Genomic DNA, 23496 nt, shown 5'->3' with positions numbered 1-23496 from the left:
TAACTATACTTTGTGATAGTTAAAAATTTAATTAAAAAAATTCGAAAATATATTTTAAAAGATATTTGAAAGATTTTGTTAGACATTTCTTTAAAATATTTATTAGTATTTCAATAAAAATAAAGATATTAAAAGATATTATAATTAATTTATGTAAAATTTAATAAATTTTCTTAGGATGGTCCAAATAAAAAAAATCATACATGAAAAAAATCATGAGTTTTGTTTTGATATAAAATATTATTAAAAGTATTTTATATAATTATTAATTTTTTTACAATCAAAACTAAACTAAAACTTAGTTTCTAATTATACTTTGTGATAATTAAAATTTTAATTAACAAATTTCGAAAATATATTTTAAAAAGATTCTAAAAGATATTTGAAAGATTTTGTTAGATATTTCTTTAAGATATTTATGAGTATTTTAAATAAAAATAAATTTTTTAAAAGATATTATAATTAAGTTATGTAAAATTTAATAATTTTTCTTAGGATGTTCCAAATAAAAAAATCATATATGAAAGAAGTTATGACTTCTGTTTTAATATATAAGATAATAATATAATCATTTTTGATCCTAGATAATTATTGTTCAACATCAACTTGCTACGTAAAATTTAATAAATTTTCTAAGGATGGTCCAAATAAAAATAATCATACATGAAACAAGTCACGACTTCTGTTTTAATATATTAAATTCTTGAAGAAATTTTGTAAAATGTGGGTCTGAATCAAAATAGTAAGTGCCCAAAATTCATGTGCGTGATGTGAAAGACATTAAAAAAACTCTGGTTTCATATGATCATAATAAGAATAATGTCATGTAAGAAAACAATAGAGGAGTAAGCTTACACAAACAACTCAGTTGCCCGGAAAATCCTGCCTTTTGCTTATACTGATTTCGTTGGAAGGAAGATTTTTTTGTTCTTCAGTAAATAAATATCTAGTTCAAAAAGGATAAGAAAACAAATAAATAACCAGAATTCCCAGAACCTGTCATTTCATTGTTTTACTTTAATGACCTTAAAATAAGGAAAACATTCTAAAATAAAAAGATATATTTTTTTTTACTCATCAACAACTTCATATTAACCAAATTTGGGAGTACATGATTTCACCACAATGGATTCAACCACACTTACAAATAAAGTACTCTAGTATCACTTAGCATCACTAGATTGGATTCTAAGATACCTGAAATCAGACTTTGTTGTAATTCCGACCCATGAGAACAAACTCTTTCTAAGACCCAGAAAGAACTGTCTCTTAACCACACCTAGATTGACCACAATGAGCGAAAGCAATGAAACCTGAGATACTTAACGCTAATCACAATTCCAATCAAAACTCGAGCTTTTATCTCCAAAGAATACGAGTGCCGCACACGGACAAAAGCATCAACACCGGACTGTGAATTTTGTGACTTGCTTCAGCTCCAACAGGACCAGTTCCTCGCTCCTATAGCCTGAAAGACGAAATGACTCCGTACTGATAAAGTCGGGCCTTGACGACAGGAGCATGACCAGAACAGTAACTCATAACGTCTAAGGGTGTATGTGACTCATACCACCGGAGGAAGGACCACCGGTGCTGGGATATAGAGTCTCACCGCGTACCAAAGCAAGGCGCACATCACCGGTTGACAACTCCGAGACCGTGGAACCTTACGACGCGCCGAATCCGAGAACCAGAGAACGAAACCTTTGCCGTCGAGACTTCGCACCACTCCTCCGTTCATGACACCGCCGCACACGAGGGTAGATCAGTGGTGTAGGAGGTGACCCACTGAGTCACGCGCCGCCGCTGTGTAAGGAGCACCAGAGATCTGAAAAATGGAAAAACCAGATCTCGAGTCCAGATCCAGCCCTAAAAGCCGACATTTCCTCCTTCTGCCACTCTGTAGTCTCGCCGCTCCTCCAAAACTGCCACTAAGACCAACTTCGACCACGAAGGCTCCGGCATGGACTCGACAGCTTCAGAGCAACTTGCATATCCACTCAGAGGAAGCAGGTGAAGAGAAATAAAAATATATTTAGTAGTAAGAAGTGTCCACAGTATAATAAAAATTCAAAAGGTGATCATGAGTGTAGAATACTCTAAAAGAAATTTGGAGTTTTCCTTTAACTTTAAAATAAAAAAAAACTAGATTTTAACTTGCGGTATGCATGAATTTATATACATTTATATTCGTGTTTTATGATCTTAAATTAACATTTCATGATTTAAAGGTATTTTATAAATCTTGAGGTAAAATTTCGTTGTTTTTGGGTAAATAAGAGCATTTAGATGAGTTACTTGTAAATTAAGAATTCATGATTCAATGGTATTTTATAAGTTTTGCTATTTTGAATAAATTAGATTAAGTTATGTTTGGTTAGATATTATGGTATAATTGCAATATACCCCACATAATTAAGATATGGTGGAAATGTTTTTTCTTTTTTTTTTGTTCAGATTTTATTGAAACAACTGATTACTGTGTTTTATATTATTAAAATATGTTCAGCAAATAATTTTAGTGTTAAGCAGATGTTAGAAATATATTGTTTGTGTACGAAACAAAAGAACGCTACCTTGTCATATTATTATTCGGGAGTTTTTTAAATTTCTGTTTTTGTTAAGATTGTTAACTTGATGTTAGGAAAATGTTTGAGATAATATTGTATAACCAAATTATAAAGAATATTAACTTTAATTAATTTCTAATCCTACTATATAAAAGGGACTAAATTTAAGGCTTTTGAGACTATCCACCTCAGCCAAAATATTCTCATCTAAAAAGAATTAAAAATAAATATCATTTAGAAAATAATTAACTAACATACAACTTTTGATATTTCTAGAAATTTCAAATTTGTAACTGCTAATTTATTAATAGAATCATATATCTATATTGAATTATGTTATATTTTAATAGTTAGACTTTAAGGATAAATAAATTATTAATTTATAATATATATAATTTATAACATTATATTGTAGTTATAAATAAAGAGAAAATAACCGGGAAGGATGAAGAAGCTCATGTAAAATTATGTAATTAAAATGGTAAAATGGTGAGTATGATGAGGTGAATCTAAGAAAATTTGTTGTACAAATTATGGTGTTTTATTCGTCCACTATAATGATTTAAAATAAAATATATATTCACATAAATAAGTCAATATTTGTTGTTTTTTTTTTGGTAAGATGTTAAGATTATTATTTTCTAAAAGGTTACACTGTTGTTTTTAAACAACTTATTACAGCAAGGAAACAAAAACAACCAACAACAACTCAAGGTAAAAAAAGCCTTAAGGAAGTCTTATACAAGAAATATAAAAAGAAGTAGAGAAGATGAGAAAGAAGAACTTACCGGGTAAGAGAGGAGACGGTCATGCATCATACGGTCGAAAGAGGCAAGGATGACTGATGAAGGTGAGGAGACATGACTGAAAGTAGAGCTTGATGACTGGAGTAGCATGTGCATCTACGTTGACGCGAGGTTGATTGATCTAGGCTGCAACAGAGTGTAGATCAGCCGGAGGAGAAATCCAAACTTCAGCAGCAAAAGGCTCCCATATCAAGCGAGAGAAAGAGCACTCAAAGAAGAGATGATGGTGAGTCTCTATTTCCAGATTACAAAGGACGCACGTTCCTGAGACTTTTAATCCCCAACGCCTCAAGCGATCCTTGGTTGGCAGTCTTCTCCGCAAAGCCAGCCATGATATAAACGCATTACGTGGAATATGTTCCTTGAACCAAATATTCTTGTGCCAATATGTATTGTTGATAGTGTTTATATTCTTTTCTGACATTAGTATCCATATTTTTTGATAAACTGATCCAAAGAGATTAGTTTGTGGAGCTAACCAAACGAGGATTATAGTGTTTACTTTGGAAAAAGTAATAGGTTGAATGATAGATGGCGTGCGTGCCTTTTCACATGGAAATCTGCACATATATTAAAATTATAAGTTTTGAATCATAGAGAAAATATAGTGTATATGACTGAAGTTGGTACATTCCGAAACTAAAGATGGCTGAAATTCTTCTTTGTCAAAATGCATAGATGTGAATCTTATATGAATAGAGTTTTACATTGCTTATAGCACTGTAATAAACTCCGTGTGTAAAGGGGAAAAAATGTTATATAAGTGAAAACAAAAATTATGATTTTTTTCTTGTGCCTATAGGCTCTTCGCAATTTGAAGAAGAAAGAACATATTGTGTAAAAATCTTTGGCTCGGTCAAATTTTATCCGGTTGTTTACAAAACTGTTGTTATCTGATTCATGTAATTTTTCAGTGTTGATTTAAAAGCCAAAAAAACCTATCTATACTGACTTTTTTATATTTTTTATGTGATTTGAATTTAAAAAGAGATAAAACTTTCGATAAGTTATGTAAACTCAGAACAAGTATTTAGCTTTAGAAAGCATTTACATGTTTCAAACTTATAATATATACATATATAATGTTTAAAATTATGCATATAAAACCTGTGTAAAATGTGTCTGAATATGTTTCTCTTCTTTAATGTGTTAATCGTACTATATATAATATTATTTTAAAATTTCAAAAAGTTTATGTCACTATCACATACAAAAAACCATCAATAAAACATATAATTCTCCATCTTCAACAAAAAAATGAAAAATTATTAACATATAAATTTAAATTAAGAAAAACTAACATTGGAAAAACGAAAAAAATTAACAAATAATATTATAAATAAAATAAATTTATAAGACATAATCCGCGCGAAGCGCGGAAAAAATCTCTAGTGAATGATAAATAGGTCAAAAACTTAAATGACAACTTGTTAAATATATAAAAAAATAGGATTCTATTTTAACAGATTAAATAGATTAGTTTGTATTTTTTTTTTTCATATTGCAACCTTCTCAGTTTTAAGATAAAATTTTAATTATTTGGTGTCCTTGTGTGCCAAAAAAAATTGTTACTATTGTTTGATATTTTTTACTAATAAACAAGTAATAAAGCCAATTTCTAATTTGTTACTCTTTAGATATTTAGTGAGAAGCTAGCAATAAACTTGATCTTCGCTTTCTAATTACAAAACTAATATTTTTGTAAACTTAATCACAAAACTAATATAAAGAGTATAAACAATTGTTCACATTTTATAAATGACAGAGTGATTAGAGGGTTGAAACAAGCTTGGACGACAGGGGAAATGCAAACTACACCATCACTTCCGCCGGAATATTCCTTTGTACTTATATGTAAATGTTTTCTGTACTATGTAGTGGACCGAGCGAATAAACCGAGAATTAGATATTTATCTCCCCCGGTTTAGTATAAAACCGGTTAAGATCAAAATATCTCATCTTCTTCCAAAAAAAACACAAGATAACAGAACTGCCACCAAAGCTCCATTTTCATCCCCACACACAGCAGAAGAAGACTGAGGAATGTGGAGGAGACTGAGCTAAAACCCCCCAAATTCGAAAAATGATCGTAACCCTAAACCCTAAGATTCTCCACTTCTCCAAACTCAATCCCCAATCTCCTCGCCCTCGTCCCTCTCCACGCTTCCACAGAACCACCAATTGCAAGCTTCAGAATCCTCAAGATGGGAACAAGACCGGAAGCATCACCAAAACCATCTCCCTCTCCGATTCCGCCCCGCCGGTTACGGAATCGAGTTCCGTGAAAGGAGGTGGTAACGGCGGCGGCGGAGGAGGAGGAGGAGGAGGAGGGTTTCTGAAGAGGCTACCGAGAAAGGTGTTGTCAGTTTTGTCTAATCTCCCTCTAGCGATCACAGAGATGTCCACCATTGCTGCTCTCATGGCTCTCGGTAAGCTCTAATGTTATAAGGGTTTGTTGCATTATCATGGAAACTGATGAAAGTTTCATCCTTTTAGGCACTGTGATTGAGCAAGGCGAAACGCCTGAGTTCTATTTCGAAAAGTATCCAGAGGATAGTCCTGTCTTGGGGTTCTTCACTTGGAGATGGATCTTCGCTCTTGGGTTCGATCATATGTACTCTGCTCCTATTTTCCTTGGGATGTTGGCTCTCTTGGCAGCTTCTCTTATGGCTTGTACTTATACCACTCAGATTCCTCTTGTTAAGGTTGCAAGAAGGTTTGTGTTTTTTTTTAATCCAGAGCTCTTTTTTTTTGTTTATTGCTTAGTAGAGATTTGCTAAGGGAGACACATGAACTTTCAGATGGAGTTTTATGAAGTCTGATGAGTCTATCAAGAAGCAGGATTTTGCAGAGTCTCTTCCAAGAGCTTCTATTCAAGACTTGGGTGTCATTTTGATGGGTGATGGTTATGAGGTTAGGGCCCTAGTGTATAGATAGTGTTATAGTAGTAGTCAATGTTTAAGAAATCGCTAGGCGGTGGTTAGGCGCCTTATAGAGATTATTGTTTAGACGGGTGACTAGATTATTGAAAATTTTGTGTTTGCATTGATTTCTCAGTTTGTTTGTTTGTTTTTTTTGTTTGTTTGTTTGTTTGTTTGTGTAGGTGTTTATGAAGGGTCCGTCATTGTATGCTTTCAAGGGTTTGGCTGGTAGGTTTGCGCCTATTGGAGTACATATAGCAATGATTCTGATCATGGTTGGTGGAACACTTAGTGCCACCGGGAGCTTTAGAGGCTCCGTCACTGTTCCTCAAGGGCTTAATTTTGTCATGGGAGATGTCTTAGCTCCTATTGGGTTTCTCTCTGTTCCAACGGATTCTTTTAATACCGAAGTTCATGTTAACCGGTTCACCATGGATTATTACGATAGTGGAGAGGTGAATACTGTTTTGTTCTGCTTTTCTCTAATCTCTGACTATTATGTCTTGTGACCATTCACAGTTAAGTATTCATTGAATTATTGTAGGTATCGCAGTTTCATTCTGATCTTTCACTACGTGACCTTAATGGGAAAGAGGTTGTGAGAAAGACGATTAGTGTCAATGATCCGTTGAGATACGGTGGGGTCACTATATACCAGACAGATTGGAGTTTCTCGGCTTTGCAGGTGAGTAAAGATGGTGAAGGACCATTCAACTTGGCTATGGCACCTATTAAGATCAATGGAGACAAGAAGTTATATGGGACCTTCTTACCAGTTGGTGATACTAATGCTCCCAATGTCAAAGGAATGTAAGAACCCTCTCTTTACAACTAAACCAGTACAAGAGATGGAGTTACATTGTCGTTTCTTGTATATGCCTTAACTTTGCTCCACTTGAGTTGTTTGTTGCAGATCGATGCTTGCTAGGGATCTACAATCGATTGTTGTGTATGATTTGGAAGGAAAATTCGCAGGAATAAGGAGACCAAACTCCAAGCTTCCCATTGAGATCGATGGTATGAAGATTGTGATTGAGGATGCAATAGGAAGCACTGGTCTTGAGTTGAAGGTACAACGCTTGGGTGAAAGTTTATCGACACAAAAAATAGAAATATAACATGTTTGTGTTCTTCTTTATCAGACTGACCCAGGAGTACCAGTGGTGTATGCTGGTTTTGGTGCTCTAATGCTCACAACCTGTATCAGTTACTTATCCCATTCACAGGTAACAGTAACAATATCTATCAAACATCTTGTTTTATACCATTTTGTTCCATTGGCATTTATTTAAGTACAACCTCTTATGTTGTTTTACGTGAAACATGATTTGAAGATATGGGCACTACAAAACGGAACAACATTGGTGGTGGGGGGAAGAACCAACAGAGCCAAGAACGAGTTCCCTGATGACATGAATCGTTTGCTGGATCAAGTTCCCGAGCTAATTAAGACTTCAGTTGATTAGTCTGAAGACAGACCAGTAAAGCTGTACAGAAAGGTATATAATTTTCAAGGAACACACTTGAGACTTGAGAGAGCATTCTACACATGTTTCTACTGATTATATGGGAAGAGAGAGAGAGAAGCTATTGAAACTTCAGAATTGATTTGCTTGTAAATTTTGTTGAAGGTTACTGATTCTACACAGTAAAGTTAGAATATATAGGGTGGATACTATCTGTTATTTCATTTGTGGGTAAAGTTTTTTGTTCGTCAAAGTATATGATCTCTCTAACACAGTTTCTGAAGCCTAATGATCAACTTCATCATTAGGATCAAATGCATGATCAGTTGATTGCGTCTGTCTAATGATTTTGCTTATAAAGAGAAGTCAATATCTTCTCTCATGGATCCATCATTGGTTGCTGCACCAGCACAAACAATCAGACCGTTCTACATCTGGTCTTAGAATTAGATCATCAACAACAGAGATTGCAACTAAATTTCATAGACATGAGCAAATCACAACAAGAAGTGGTATCATCCATCCTCAGGAACATCAAGTTACATTCCATTTGCCAGAAATGCCTCCTGAATCTGAAGCTTTGAACAATCTGTTGAAAAGCAATGGCTTACATGAAAATCTAGCCAAAATATATATCTCAAACGCAAAACTGACAAAAACGGTTCAAGTCGTAAGAATTCAATAGCTAGAGGGAGAAGACAGTAACATAAGGTAGAGATGAATTGGTTCTCCATCACTGTTATTTATCGCAACCTCAGTGGTATATCATCAATTAACATATCAAAATGTTTTCAGGATTTTCAAATCCCCCAGAGGCAACTTCACAAACTCTGAAGGTGGTTTTGTTTCCGTTTGAAGATAAAGTAAGAGTTGGCGAGGATGAATGAATGAGGGAGACTGTGCAACTGAAGATGCGATCAGAACGCTGTCGTATAGAAACTGAAATGTATTTTAGCTAGTAAAGTCCCACATCGGGGAAAACAAACGTTTGCTTGTTGTATATATAAGTATAGCTCACTCACACTGTACGTCGAGCTTGGTAACGCGGGCTTGTAATCCAAGTAGAGACGATAAGGTGATGGGACATTGGGCCGATCTCTTTGGGCCGGACTCGGTTACGGCTATCTACTGGCCTGCCCGTTCCAAGTCGGGAGTTGAGTGTTCGGACTCGAGCGAAAGCTTGTGGTTCGGACACTCTTAGAGCGGAGGAGACTGCGTGAGGCTGGTTTCACAGAGCAGCGTCCACCTCCCGCTTTCGACGGTGGAAGGATTACGGGCCGGTGCCTCCCAAGCCCACTATGACCCAATAAGCCGGCTCCAATTGGACCATCACTTTTTAATTTTTTTCACCACAAACTGGGCCAAAAGATCCATTACCAAAAAACCCTTAGACGAATCGTTTTCACTGTTCATCTTCTCTCCGATCTGACACAAACTGTTGTTGTAGGAGAAGTTAGATCCTTCGAGGCCGTTGAGCAAGAATAAGCATTGGGTTGTTGCTGAGATCATCAAGAAAGCTCGCATCTATTCTCCTCAAGCCGCTGCTATTGCTGCTTCTGCATCAACTTCCTCGGCCTCCATTGCGGACTCTACTGCTCCATCCTCTACCTCTTAAGGTGATTGATTACTCCTTTGCTCTTGCGGTTAATTGTTTAGTAATCTCTGCTACTGGATTTGCCTTAGAGGAATGATATAATGCTGAGCTGGTTTCAACTTGGATGCTAGTTTTGTCTTGTCTTTATGTCTCTTTTTAGACATTTTGTGGATCTTAGTGGGGCTTAAACATTGTTGTATGACAATAGTCATCTTGTTATTGGATTCTTTAATCATTTTATCACTTAGCAATATGTAATTGGATTGAACTTTATTGGCTATTTTATATTTACTCTATCTTCCGTTTTCCTCTTGCTGCAGTTTTGTTAGGAGTCTGCATGCATCGAGAAGGGAGATGTGTCGCTTGGATACTGGATTTCATGAAATGCTAACGAAGATGGCTTTGTTCCGATCAACATATTCGATCAAACTTGATGTTTCAGGATGGTGTTTGTTTTTCCTGGGATAATGTAGTGAAAATGTTATGAATAGGAGTATTAGTAAACTCTCAGTTGGTGGTGAGCTTTTGATGTCCTGTTACGTCATTTTCGTAACATATGTGCATGAATGAAACAATGAGTGAACCTTCTTGATGATGGAGAATGCTTCTTTGTTATACAAAAATCAGCTTTTTCACTCTCAGATATTGGTATATCTATATCAACTGTCATCAATACAAAAATTGAGTTCTATTGACATTTTTGTTTCTTGCTACCTATCTATTTTGTTTAGTCGTCTTTGTCATCTAATCATTTTTTAGATCAGAGAGATGGAAGTAGCCAGAGGTTGAAGAGAGAAGAAGAAAGAGACAAGAACCAAGTCAAGAAAGCTAATGTGGCTGCAAACTGGTATCTGTTGCATATCGTTGGAGGGCAAACTGATTCGTCTGATCGCAAAAGATCCACAACACTGGCTGCTGATGAAGCTGAAGCCAACGCTAGAACAGACACCACCTTCAAACACACAAAAAATAGTCAAAGATCATATCAAAATATTGGAGGTTCCTTTCTCAGTAAGCGTTAGAAAATGTAACTGCGTTACCCAATCACCAATTGAGATGGCGAGAAGGATTCGTGGCTTTTGAAATGGTTGGTTGAGAAGAACGCAATAGATATCCACCATTGCTAGTGTCAAGTTCCATGGTATAGCCAAAGCCATGATCGTCACCAAGTAGCTGAAGATTAAAGTTATTAGGGTTCGTTCATGATATGTAATCTGGAGTTGGGATCTATGTACATTACCAGAAAGCTGTGAATTGGTAGAAACGAACACCGATGGTCATGAAGAGAAGAGCACCAAATGCTAAAAATGTTTGACCTAATCTCAAGGAGAGGCTTGCACTTGTGCCAACAGAACCAGGAACCTCCACCATCACCAGCTTTGCTTGACTAGCACGTAAGTTAGCACTTGTCTAAAAACTTTTGAGATGGAGTGTTCTATTTAGATCATCTGGGTTTTTAATATTTTCGAGTGGAATCAAAGATATGAAGATCATGATCATGACGAAGAAGAAGGGAGGATTAAAAGAAGGACAAGTTGATGAGAGTTTCTGGTTCGCACGTTTGGTTGTAAGAGTTACGAATGGTGGAAAAGAGAAGACTGTTCATGTTGAGGAGAGTTGTGGTCTGTATTCATCAGACAAAGCTGAGCAAATGTCGGAGCAAACACTATTATTCCTTTCTTTCTTCATTTCCCAACCCCTCCCTTTATTTTATTCTCTACTTGATGTTTTTCCATTTAATACAAAAAGTTGACTGGTTTTAGAAATTAGAAGACATTTCAGAATATCATTACCGGATAATTTTGTTCTCCTATAGTATTTCATAATAATAATAATATATTTTAGTTGAAAGATAGATATAGTTCAAATTATATAACACATTTAATTTCAAGAAATTAAAGAAAAAAACCCATAACTGTTATCTACTAATAAAAATTTTGCCCTAAAGATAGAGATGTTAGATTCGAATCCCAACTATGGATAAAAGATTTAGCAACCGATTATTATCCAGAACCCATGAAAATTACGGATTTTGGTATAAAACTTCTTGCAATTAGAAAATAAGTGATAGAAGAATCTGACAATTTTTACAAACTGTTTTCTTTTTATTTTTTGATTTTCAATTTTATAAAAATTTCCAATAAATAATTATGTGTATTTGAAGAAGACTTTTAAAACTAAAATAAAGTAGAAACCTAAAAAACAATTTTCTTTTGAAATTTTATCAAAAAATGAAATTTACTTGCTCATTTTCTGTAACTATAATTATAGATAGGGATGAACATATAAACTGCATCGGTTAAAAATTTGCAACCTTCTAGATTTTAACCAGAGACCTCGCCCCCATCACACCTATGGTCTAACCAATAAGAAAAGAATCAATAGATTCTTTTTCGGAAGCGATACATCTTTTCCGACAACATACAACTCTTCGTTATACTGCGTTCTCCAAGTGTTCTTGTTCGTGAAATCAAAGTATATGATAAAGTAGCAGGAAAACATGAAAACAAAGGTATCATTTCAAAAAATTTTGCCTAGATAGGATATAACTCCTATGTTCGAAGCCAGATGTTGTCTAATTAGACTACGAATGTCTGGAAGAGTTCTATTACTATTTCGTGAGAATTACTTGTTACTTGCATGTATTTGCTACTTGGTCCGTATTGATCCATAAAGTTGAGTACTTGGTCTGATTAGATCGAATATCAAGTAAACTGTTTAAATTACTCACAAGTATAACACAAATCATCACAATACTAAAAGCCACATATACTGAATTTCTAGGCTGCCACATCACCAAAAATAATCAACCAATCATAACATTTTATTTTTGAGTCTGGGCGGTGTGTTTAAAGTGGATTTGGTGTGTGGGCTTTGTTTGTTTACGTTTGGACTTCATTTTTTATTGAACTAAACCCAGAAACTAATCTACGACGCAGAGATGCCGAGACTCTTCTCCTCTACCACTTCGTCTTCTCTCCAGTGAAACAATTTCGACTGAATTCTAATCCATCCATCAATACTCTACAATCAATTACATCTCCTTCTTTTACTCCTTCTTCTTACTTCCGTGGTGTCAAACTCAGAGCAGGAACCATCAACACAGCCAATATCAAAGCTTGAGTTTGATTTTGAGAGAAAGAAGTTGAACAAAGATGATGTCAGAGAATTAATCTACCGAGAGGTAACTCAAAAAAAAAAAAAGATTTTGACCCTGTCTTATTGTCCTCTGGTTCTCTTCATTGATCTAACTATCGCTTATCTCTGGAAAAAAACACTAGATATTCCTCAGATGCTGGAGGAATACAAGCACGATGGTGATCAGCTTAGCTTCATGTACCCTAGGTTAGCTAATTAAACAACTCATGAACTATTATTCCCTGAAACAGAATGAAACCGAGAAATCTTCTGTTGTTTATGCAGTGGGGTTGATCGATTCAAGAGGCAGTTTGCTCACCTTGAAGAGAATCAAGGTAAACCAGGGGCAGGAGCAGGAGGAGGAGGAAGTACTGCAATGCATAGACACCATGCTTCCTTGCCAAGATAATGTCTTTTCACAGAATCTCTTGCTTTGCTCTCTCTTTCTCTGAAAGCATTGGGCTTCTCTGTGATTGTGTCTTGCAGAGAGAGAGAGTTTCTGCTCAGAGTGGTCAACAGCTGCTGTGGCTTCAACTTTGGAATCTGAGGAACCAGACAATGGAGAAGGTTACAGTGCTTGTAGCCTCATGAAGAGTTCGAGCATCAGCGGTTCTAAATGCATTGGTGTCCAATCTAAAACCGACAAAGAGGTTAGTTGGAAAAAAAAACAGAGGATCTTCAAAGGAACATGAAGATGGAGTTTACTTACTGTTGTTTATGTTCTGTGTGTTGCAGGACACCATAGCTGAAGAAGGAGATGGTGAATCAGTGGCGGAGCTTACTGAAAGAGTTGCTTCTCTATGTGATTCTTAAAACGTTTTTTTTTTTTGGCGTTTGGTGAAAGTTTTCTGGTGAAAACACCCACCATGTTGCTGGTTACGGCCGTTAACGCAAAGACTCTCGGAGGTACAGTTTTCTATCTTTAATATAGGTTTATTACAGTTATATGTATCTGCATTTTGTGTTCTTTAATGGGTTTTTCTTGATACAATATGTACTCTGCTTGTAGGATTACTCTGCTTAGTTAATTATTTAGAAATCTATGATAATTACGATGATATAGTTTGAGGAACATATATGACAGGTAAGGATTACATCCGCATAGTGTAAATTAATATTGTGATCAACAAGTAATCTTTTTCATATTTTTACATGATTGTCAATGCATGAATTCGAAAGATTGTCATATTTTTCATATGCATGATGAACGTAGAAAGATACTTTCATTGAGGCTTCCTTTTTTAATATTCAGAGTATCTAATTCAATAAATAGGAAATATTCCTCCTAAAGCGTTTATGGTAAGAGTATCATTGAGGCTTCCGTTTTTCTTCTAGGATTTACATGTTCGTTATTTTCTAAAGCGTTTAAAAATATTAACAACTCTATAGCAGAGGCATCTGTTCAGAGCTCAAAACAAGCAAAGTATTTGCATCTGCCATAATGGAGACAAAAATCCATTTGATTTTTCCTAACTCTGTTCTGTAAATGTGTAAATGATTGTTTACTTTCTTAATCTTGCTTTGTTTTCTGTAAACTTCATTGATTAGAATTTTCACTTTAGAGTTACTTTCTGAAACGTGACCTCGGATGAATAGGTTCGTCTTAATCTTTCTTTGATGATACACAGAGACTTGAGAAGAAATTCTGATTTTGGTTTGTCATTTTTTTTTGATGATACACAGGGACCTGAGAAGGAAATCAGATTTTGGGAAAAATTGACAGTGAGATGAGACTAGGATTAAGATGGGAACAAATACGAGACTAGAATGGACCGGTGAATTTTTGAAATATTTTGAAGTAAGCCCACACGTTATAAAGAAGTGTTAGTATTTTAGGTTTTTGTGAACCTTCGGGTTTATACAATAAATACAAACACTTCGTCATCGTTGTAAAAGTGTACACTTGATGATTATAATATTTTTTCCCTTAAAATTGTACACTTCTCTGATGTCTTAATAAGTGATATTGGTTATGAACACTACAAGCAGCCTTCTCTTTTTTTCGGTAAAAACAAGCAGTTTTCTCTTATCAAGGAGAAATCACCTAATTATCGAGTTAGTAATAAAAATGTATGTTTTCTACGTGATATTCCGCTTTGTATAGTATCTATGTTTTTCAATCAATTCCAAATTGTCTTTTTAAACTACCATAAGAAGATTAGATGATCGAAAGGGTTGGGTTATGTATATATTGTGGCACACTAATTTCCATAACAATTAAGATTAGCGATAAGTTTTTGGCAATAAGTTTTTGCTGACCTTTGTATCTGCAATACTTCCAAAAAATATAGTAAATTTACCAAACTATATCAGTGTATGTATCTTCCAAATCAAAACAAAAATTGCATTGGTTAAATATTATTCAAAACATTTAAAACCAAAAGATTTAAACATTTTTTTTAAAAAAAGGTCCACAGAAATACAAAACAATATTCTTTAAGACGGCAGAAAATGTCTCAAGGTGGATTAAGAAACAAACTACCTATTTGATATATTATATTCAACTTAATTTTTGTTTATCATATCAAAACTTTTGACAATTTAAAAAATCTAATATAACATGTCTACATTTCTATGTTTAGTAACATATAGGGATAACTTTAACCTTTTAACATATATCCTAATCATATTATTGCAATCTCTATCGTAAAATACATATACAAGAAAAATAATTTTAAAAAATATACAGGAAATATGAGATATGACCTGATTTAACTTATTGAAGCTGTATTCATACATATATACTTGACAATACTTTGGTGTTACCGAAAAATATAATTGTAACACTGCTTCACGTAAATAAATCTAAAAAGAAGATGTTTAGGGGTTTGTTTTAACCCGGTGGTGTTTGCTGTTTGAAGGAGGAGCACATGATATAATTTATATTTGAAATTCAAAAGGTATATAGAATTTGAGAATTATCGTAGACATATTTTCTTACATTTTTTTTACAATTTATTTTTTCACAAGTGATGCCAAGAAAATTATGTGTAGATAATTAGTGAAAGGTTCATGTATCTAAATCTTAAACTCATTTTTGGCTATGAAGTTAGTTAGATCTTTCACCACTCTATGTTTTAGATAACAAACAAATACAAAGGCGCAAACTAAATTGTTTCCAAGTTACCATTAAACAAGTTTTGTATTTGATAGACATATAATTGTCTTTCGATCCATAAGATCTGAGTATTATAAAAATGTTATAGAAAATTAATCCGGGCGTAGCCCGGAAAAGGCCCTAGTACAATACTAAAAGTTGAATATGAACCTCATTTAGACTGTCCACATAGGATTGAAAAATCAACCATATGATTTTATTTTGCCACTTCACATTCTCTGTCGATATGGACCAAATGTTTTGGGCCTTTCAAATTTGTTTGTGACCCATTTAAAACATAAGTCAAGCTTTCTTCGTCAATCGCGTGTTCCGATGAAATAGATACACCCACGTTTTCTTCTTCCTCAATCGTCTCAGACGATTCTCCTCCATAGCGATCGTTTCCACTTTCTCCAAACCTCAGTTATCTACGTCAGCAACAATATTCAGACCAATAAAATACTCCTAAAACCCCACGTCATCAATCAGACTTCCCTAATAGACTAATTTTTTATTTCTTCTCCTTATACTAAACGTTTTTTTTCTTCTAATGATGGTCTTCTCATCTCCCACACCTTCCTCCATCTCTCATAATTATGTATTGATTCAATCCACAAACTCACTAACTATAGATCGATTCGATTGTTTGTTTCAATTTCGTCACCTCCACTTCAGTACGAAATACAATTTTCCGGTTTTAGAACCCAATTCAACTCGGGCGCAATCCTGGTAAGATGCATTTATTCATCTCCTTCTCTTCAGTGTATGGGGTTTTGTTTCCTTCATCTCCCAAATCAGAGAAAAATGAGTCGTACGATGGTGAACAAGGTTTTAAACGCTAACCAAATCAGAACCGGAGCTAAAAGCAAGAGATTTTTTGGTAAGCAAGAGACATATATGTTTTAAAACAAGTTTTTCCCGACTCATTATCTTTGATTATGTGTTATTACCGTAACTAATTTACAAATCGTTTTTTTTTTATGTGTCAGGTATGGCCTTGAAGATGACATTGCCTGCGAACAGCTACGGCTGCCCAAACTCGGAAGAAGTAAGTGTCAAAATATTTTGAACTTTAAATTCAACATCTGAAAGAGTGACATTAGACAGGTTTCTTTCGAGTTTCCGCATTCCTGATTTTGTAAAACTGGTGAGATGTTTTTCAGTTGATCATCTAAGGTATGGATACACAAACATGATGCAAAATAAAAGGCATAAGGTCTCTAAATTCTAGAAATTTAAATATGCATACCCACTTTACTTCTTCGTATGTTTTCGGTGAAAAGCTAACATGTATAATTCCTTGCCTTATGAGCACATGTATCTTAGTTTATGTGTGGTACATATTTCTACTTTGTTCCACTGGCACTATGGTTTCAAACTTCAACTGAGTTTACCATATCTCAAATCGTTTTGAAATCGGTGGAATCTATAGTTTACGTAAATCTACGATTTGTTTCCAGGTTTCATGTCCACTTACTTTTGATATGGTTTCAGAATGGATTTGTACAACTTAACTTAAGATATGTTATGTGTTTGAATTTTTTAATTGTAGGCATATATGTTGGTGACAAAAGACCTTAAGGCACCGAGATAGTACAACTTCATCGTAAGTATGGACACTAGAGTGATGGAGATGAAAGTAACTCCTCAAATATTTATTTCTTTGAATATACTAAGGCTGTGAAGTTACATGGGATCCAAATGTATCGGCTGGCCAGGTTATTTATCTATTTAGTGTCTTAGACCTAACTTTCTCTTTGCTCACCGTAGAAATCCGATCTTAGGAATCCAATATGTCCCAAGTAACCTTTTTTCCTTCCATTCTCCACAGATCTCTTCTTTTTTCTCCGACCAAAAAAGCTAACGTCAACCTTCATGTTAATATAACTTTTTCTTCACTTTAATTCTTCAAAGCACTCTTTATTTCAGTAACCCTCCAATGGCGACGACCCTTTCAATTCTCCCATCTCCACCATCTATATATGACTCGCCTCATTTAGAGTAACAGGACCCTTGACATAACCACTCGATGCACTTTCTCACAACTGAAATCATTTTAGAGGATATGAGCTACTGCATCAAGTGGAGCCTTTTATTAATCAGGTTTAAGATACAATTCTCTTTGTAGTCTGGTTTTTTGTTTATTTAATTTCCGAGATTTCTTTGTAGTTTATCCGTTCTTAGCTTAACAATAACTCACGGATGATGTGTTTAATTGAAATCTTATATTAGGTGTTAGCTTACGCACACCAGTCTTACAAAAGAAGTGATCAAATCACTTACCTTTCAAGTAATTTCAAAGCAAAAATAAAAATTGTAAGTGATTTCTTATGATGTATGTCAGTTGATTGAGAATCGTTCATGTCTTGGTGCGTGTTTTCTCTGTTATCTTCAAAGGGGATCTGATATAAAAACTGAGCATTTTGTTGTTGTGAGGTTTACTCGGTTAGATTAATATTTTGTTAGGCCATTGGAGAAACATTATTCAAGAGCATTTTTTTTTTCTCAAATGTTATCCATGTCCATAGCGCCAGTATCAAATGGTAAACAAAACTTCTAACATTTGCCAATCTTTGTTTCTGAAAATCCCGTCTATAGAATTTAGCTAAAGTGTTACACCACCCCTTCTAATAATAAAAATATTAAAAGCTGCTGAATGAACTTTTCAGGGCCCGTAAGTTTACTCTGAAACTGACACGCTGAGAAACCTAAAATCAAGACTTGCAAAGGGACTGATAATCAAGTGCACTAAATGCAATCTGAAAGGGGATGCCTTAGACTTGCGTTCAGAGCTTAGCCCTTGCCAAAATTGTATCAAGGCTGCTTTCCCCATCATTACTTTTCACAGAATTCCTGCTGAGCTTTGTTCTCTGGATAAGTCACTGGATAGTACAGAAGATCTTATTCTCTGTGGATAGGCACTCTCACTGAGTGAGAAGGTAACACTCAGAGTTGTAACCCAATTTTCATTTTGTCTGCGAGTCGTGATCCAATTAGAAAAGAGAAAAAATGTATAAATACTATATATGTGTTGGATTTTCTATTTGAAACTATGAGATGTGCATAAGTTTGGATCAGTAGTGATTAAAAATATTTTCATAAGAATCCAAATAAGTCAGATAAATGAGCATCTATCTTATTAAAACTCAAGTACAAAATTAGAGTGTTTGGAAACTTGAATAGAAATGGTTGGAAACATGGATTGTAGTCTTTTAAAAAAAAATTAATTTTGTTTGAAAACAAGGATAATAGTATTAAGAAAAAATGTAATGGGTTTATGTTATTAAGAAAAATTGAAAGTCCATCATATTATAAGAAACTATCTATGTGTGTCAGTTTTAAAATATACTAAAATGGGTCAATCTAATTGCCTAAAACTTTTTTTTTCAAACTAACCATAAAAAAAATTAAACTTTATATACATATTTCAAATCAAAATAATAATTCAAAGTTGATTTATATCAAAAATTGATTCAAAAATATACATATATATTCAAAAATGGATTTTTACTAAACTATTTTTCAATAACCATTATAAAAAAATGTTGTCAATATATATAAGAAAAATACAATACAAAGCCCAATTTGAAATAACAACTCAAATTATGGTTTTTATATTTCATATTAAGTTTTAAAATATAATATATGTAATTATTTATATGATGGTATGTATAAAATACTATTAATTATATGATTACTTATATGATGGTACGTATAAAATACGATTAATTATATGATGACAATATACGTATATAATAATGACTATGGGCTTTCGGGTACCCATACAAGCTTGGTTCTGATCGGTTTGTGTTTTGGGTTTTCGGGGTCAAAGATTTCAGTCCTATTAGGATGTTTCTAAATTTTGGTTTGAGTTCGATTCGGATTTTTGCGGATTTGACGGGTTTGGATAACCCATTTGAATTATTTTAAAAGTTTTAAATCATTATATATTTTAAATTTCTCAAAATTTATAAATAAAATAATATATTTGAATAACATATGTCAGAATACCTAAGCTTAACATATCAATTGGCTTGATTTAAAATTTTGGATATGGAATCAATAATTATTTTAAGTATTTTTGGTGATTTGAGTATACTTTAACTATTTCAGATATTTACTTTTGACTATCTACATATATTTTTAAGTATTTAAACCAATTTAAAGTATTTAAACCAAGTTAAAAGTATCATTCTTGATGTTTTATATACGTTAAATCTAAAAATAATTAATATATATAAGTATATAAATCTATTTTTAGATAAATTCGGGTACCCAAATACTTCAGTTCGGATCAGATTTGGTTCTCTAAATAACAAAATTTTGGATAATTCAAATATTTAATCAATTTATGTTCGGGTTTGGTACTATATTTTTGGATCGGTATTAGTTCTGTTCCTCAGATTCATTTTTCCAAATCATAATAATTACATGAAAAACAAATATCAACATATTTTTCAAAATATACACCCGCGCGGGCGCGCGGGTCAAAGTCTAGTTTAGATTATAACTATAGTTTAATTAACTTTTTATTCATTCGCATATTCATCATCCCATATATATTTTGTATCATCAACAACTTGAACTTTAAGTTTCAAGCATTTTAAACTCAAGGTACCGTTTATTTTTTTTTAATTAACCGTAATTTATATGTATTATATATGTTAAATGTAAATATATTTGTCCGAACCCGGGCGTAACCCGAAAAAGTCTCTAATATTTAAATAAAAACTACTTACTGTTGTATGGTTTGTTATTCGTTTTTTTTAATGAATAAAATATATTTTCTTAAATCATAGTAAAATATCTAGTTTATATTTTTATTTAGTCAAACATAAGTGATATATTTGTATGAACATTTTGGAGTTTTCTATTTTTTATATAAGAAAATAATGAGATATCTTTTATAAATAAAAAAAATTATTTAACTTTGAATTCTAATGAATTATCAAATAACTTACTATTAATTATTAACTAACTTGGAAATAATAAAGCAAGATAATTAATTTGCAAGTCCATCATTTTTAACGATTATTTGAAACTTCAAATACTCTGTCTTAACAAACCAAATCCAAGTCCAAAATTTTACTATTCTTAGAAGTCAAACCAAATGCTAAATATACCAAAAATTCCGAGTAATTGGTGTCCACCCCTGGATCTATGAGATGATATCCAATAGTGTTTTGAATGGTTAATACCGACAAATAGTTTAACTCCAAATTTTGTAAATAAAGTTTAATTATCTGACCAAGCAAATACCAGTTTTAGTTTCAAGTATCGAATCAGAGACCGACAAATTATACGTTGCTTCAAAATCTTTGTGATTGATTTAATTTAAAAGTAAATTATATTTAACATTATACATAAGATACTCTGATGAAAACCTACTACAGAGATGTTCTTGGAAATGTCCTGTTTTTACTAGTTTCACAAGTAAAACGCTTTTAATTTTTTGGGTCTGATAAGAAGAATGCAGCAGAAGAGAAGAAGATTCTGCAGATTCAAGACAATTTTGGGAAGAATTTGATAAGCATGTCGTTTGTAGAAAGCTTAAGATGATTTATAACGACCACGCTCATAGTACTCTTTCCAATAAATCAGAAGAGAAGAAAGGATATGAGAGATGAGAAACCAAAGTAACAAACGAATAGCAAAAGTACATCACTATAATAACTTTTATTTCTCACAGCTTGGTTATTTCAAGTCTAAAGAAAATTGCAAATACGCCAAAAACAATGTCTGTCTTCCATTGCCACACAGTGCATCTAAATATCAACCGCTTCAACACTGCACAAAGATGAAAGAAGATGTTATCTTTTTAGTAAGCTCAAGAGACAAAACATTTGAAATGTGCAGAGAAATGCTGAATCGATAACTTGGTGATCACACACATAATTATTTATATGAAAAAAACATTTCAGATGCACACTCTCTGCTTACTACTCATAAACAGAAGATTGCTCTATCATGTTCTGGATATTGAAACGTCAACATTTCTTAAAGAAGACTTTCACGCCAGCACAAAATGGGCCAAACTAGCTTGCACATGTAGTAAGTATATATATTCAATACTCAGCAATCTTAAATCTGCATGGGCTAATTTGGTATATATAAGACAACGTCATACCTATATATCAATATCAATGATGCATGAACAAGACTTATAAACAAAGCTAAGAACAGAGAAGTTATGATGCATTTAACAGGCTTGCCAAAAAAAAAGTACAAACTAGCTTGCCTAAGTATATATATATATAGTCAATACCTCAACAGTCCCTCACTCTCCATGGGACTAATTTGCTACAAATACATGATAGATTCACAATGAAAGTATTCTCATCTAAGTCATAAGCTGAAGCATATGATACTTTAATGATTAATCAGCACAATCACATGAACAAGCTGGTGAAACCTTAAGCTAAGAATAGCAAAGAGATAATAACCTAAAAGATCAATCATAAAATAAAAAATTGAAACTTTCAAACCCTAATTCAATTCAGATCAAAAGTTACATAATCTAGAAAGCAGAATCATATCAATTGAAGACACAATCGTCGAATCAAGTTTACCACTGACCTGAGAATCAGAGTCTTAGAAGTCGAGCTTAAGCTCCTCCTTGGAATCTGAGAAATACGAGAGGACGTACGGAACAGCACGGATGGCCACAACCCAGCCGCCGAACAGAGCAACATGGGTCCGTAGCTGCTTCAAAGCCACGGCTTTGTCTGGCTTCTCCATGAACATTCCAGAAAACATGACTGCTGTTTCTTCTTGTCTCTCTCTCTTCAGAAAACAAAGCTTTTCTAAGATTCTAAAACCCTAACCCTCGATCGATTTGCCGTCTCCTTTTATGTAGTAATAATAGATAGGTAGGCCGACTTGTGGTTATGGGCCCGTTAAGTGGGCTTTTTAGTCCAATCTGGGAGATGTGCGATTTGTTTTTTTTTTTCCTTTACGGTTTGTTCGAACCCGAATATATGGATTTGACTGGTTGGTACTGTAGAATTAACTTTTTAATTTAAAATTTAGTTTGATTGTGATTTTTTTTTTTTACTTTGCTATGACTTACTTCTAAAAATATCCAAAACTCGAAATAAAAACTTTAAAAGCCTGATTTTAGAACTAACATCTTTTCTTTTCTAATTCTTTTGCTCTAAACTAAATTTTAAAAACTAAAGAATGATTACTTTATAAATAACTTAAAAAAGATATAATAATTTTTCAAAACTTCTACAACCATTTCCAAACACACCTAAGTTTTTTTCAGCTCTATAAAATTGAGTTATTTCTGTGTCATTTGGTTTAGTTTTGTTCGAATTGCTTAATCGTAAGAGTTGAATCTATAATTGATAAACAAATCCGTTTAACATTTTTGAAGAAGTAGTTCTCAAGAGAAATTAATATCATAGTATATTAAAAATTATGAAATGATGTTTAAGTGATTGTGAACATAAATAATTTTATTTGTGTAGTTTAATATTTTTAATAATATTATTGACATGTAGAAATAATTTATATGTATTACCAACCACTAACAAAAAATAAATCATCAACCTAATTCTATTAATTTTATATATTTATAATTCTTATGAAAATAAAAAGATTATAAAATTTATATTTTTAAGATATTAGTTATCAGTGTATTTTTAAAAATACAAAACATAAAAGAAATTTGAAAATATGAAAATAAAATACATATTAAGTGTTTGAATTGTATTCATTAACCTTTAAGCCAGGGAAGCGAAAAACACAATGAACATAATGAAACAACTAATCCAAAAAGTTAAACTACTAAATTTGTTTTTCTATTATTATGATAAAATTTGTTATAACAGCATTAATGGGGGTGCTTAGAGGGGAGGGGGAGCTTAACAAAAAATTAATATAATAGTGGGTGGGATCTA

The 23496-nt window shown here is 33.2% G+C and overlaps 3 protein-coding genes and 3 long non-coding RNA genes across 11 annotated transcripts; 4 read left to right on the top strand and 2 right to left on the bottom strand.

The window, feature by feature from the left end:
• Positions 1-5349: 5349 nt before the first annotated feature.
• LOC106439078 (cytochrome c biogenesis protein CCS1, chloroplastic) lies at positions 5350-8019 on the top strand. The gene is made up of 8 exons (XM_013880431.3): positions 5350-5805; positions 5873-6092; positions 6178-6289; positions 6480-6752; positions 6842-7107; positions 7211-7367; positions 7440-7523; positions 7632-8019. Exons 1-8 carry the CDS (start codon positions 5460-5462, stop codon positions 7761-7763), a joined length of 1590 nt encoding a protein of 529 aa, XP_013735885.2. The 5' UTR covers positions 5350-5459; the 3' UTR covers positions 7764-8019.
• A 672-nt stretch (positions 8020-8691) lies between these two features.
• Positions 8692-9996, top strand: LOC106439077. Its single transcript, XR_001287489.3, has 2 exons — positions 8692-9379; positions 9678-9996. It is a non-coding gene; the product is annotated as an uncharacterized LOC106439077 (long non-coding RNA).
• Positions 9921-11001, bottom strand: LOC106439076 (CASP-like protein 5C3). Its single transcript, XM_013880428.3, has 3 exons — positions 10598-11001; positions 10398-10530; positions 9921-10309 (listed from the first exon to the last, which is right to left on the bottom strand). Exons 1-3 carry the CDS (start codon positions 10726-10728, stop codon positions 10118-10120), a joined length of 456 nt encoding a protein of 151 aa, XP_013735882.2. The 5' UTR covers positions 10729-11001; the 3' UTR covers positions 9921-10117.
• A 1301-nt stretch (positions 11002-12302) lies between these two features.
• LOC106370399 lies at positions 12303-14424 on the top strand. The gene is made up of 5 exons (XR_007315311.1): positions 12303-12541; positions 12639-12702; positions 12781-13145; positions 13231-13401; positions 14179-14424. It is a non-coding gene; the product is annotated as an uncharacterized LOC106370399 (long non-coding RNA).
• Positions 14425-15927: 1503 nt separating this feature from the next.
• Positions 15928-18669, top strand: LOC125576988. Of its 5 annotated transcripts, XR_007315307.1 has the most exons (5): positions 15938-16472; positions 16582-17695; positions 17825-17908; positions 18059-18135; positions 18262-18669. It is a non-coding gene; the product is annotated as an uncharacterized LOC125576988 (long non-coding RNA). The 5 variants fall into 5 exon arrangements; XR_007315308.1 differs by having other exon boundaries at positions 15928-16472; positions 16582-16640; positions 17145-18135; XR_007315309.1 differs by lacking the exon at positions 18059-18135 and having other exon boundaries at positions 15929-16472.
• Positions 18670-21148: 2479 nt separating this feature from the next.
• Positions 21149-22431, bottom strand: LOC106443917 (mitochondrial import receptor subunit TOM6 homolog). Of its 2 annotated transcripts, none has more exons than XM_013885464.3 (2): positions 22169-22431; positions 21149-21379 (listed from the first exon to the last, which is right to left on the bottom strand). In XM_013885464.3, exon 1 carries the CDS (start codon positions 22346-22348, stop codon positions 22184-22186), a length of 165 nt encoding a protein of 54 aa, XP_013740918.1. In that variant the 5' UTR covers positions 22349-22431; the 3' UTR covers positions 21149-21379; positions 22169-22183. The 2 variants fall into 2 exon arrangements, with proteins under 2 accessions (XP_013740918.1, XP_048593524.1); XM_048737567.1 differs by having other exon boundaries at positions 21149-21380; positions 22182-22430.
• Positions 22432-23496: the final 1065 nt, after the last annotated feature.

The sequence above is a fragment of the Brassica napus genome, chromosome A8, assembly GCF_020379485.1.
Source record: "Brassica napus cultivar Da-Ae chromosome A8, Da-Ae, whole genome shotgun sequence".
Taxonomy (NCBI): Eukaryota; Viridiplantae; Streptophyta; class Magnoliopsida; order Brassicales; family Brassicaceae; genus Brassica; species Brassica napus.
The sequence above is the reverse complement of the archived record's forward strand: the minus strand, read 5'-3'. Positions and strand labels throughout refer to the sequence as shown.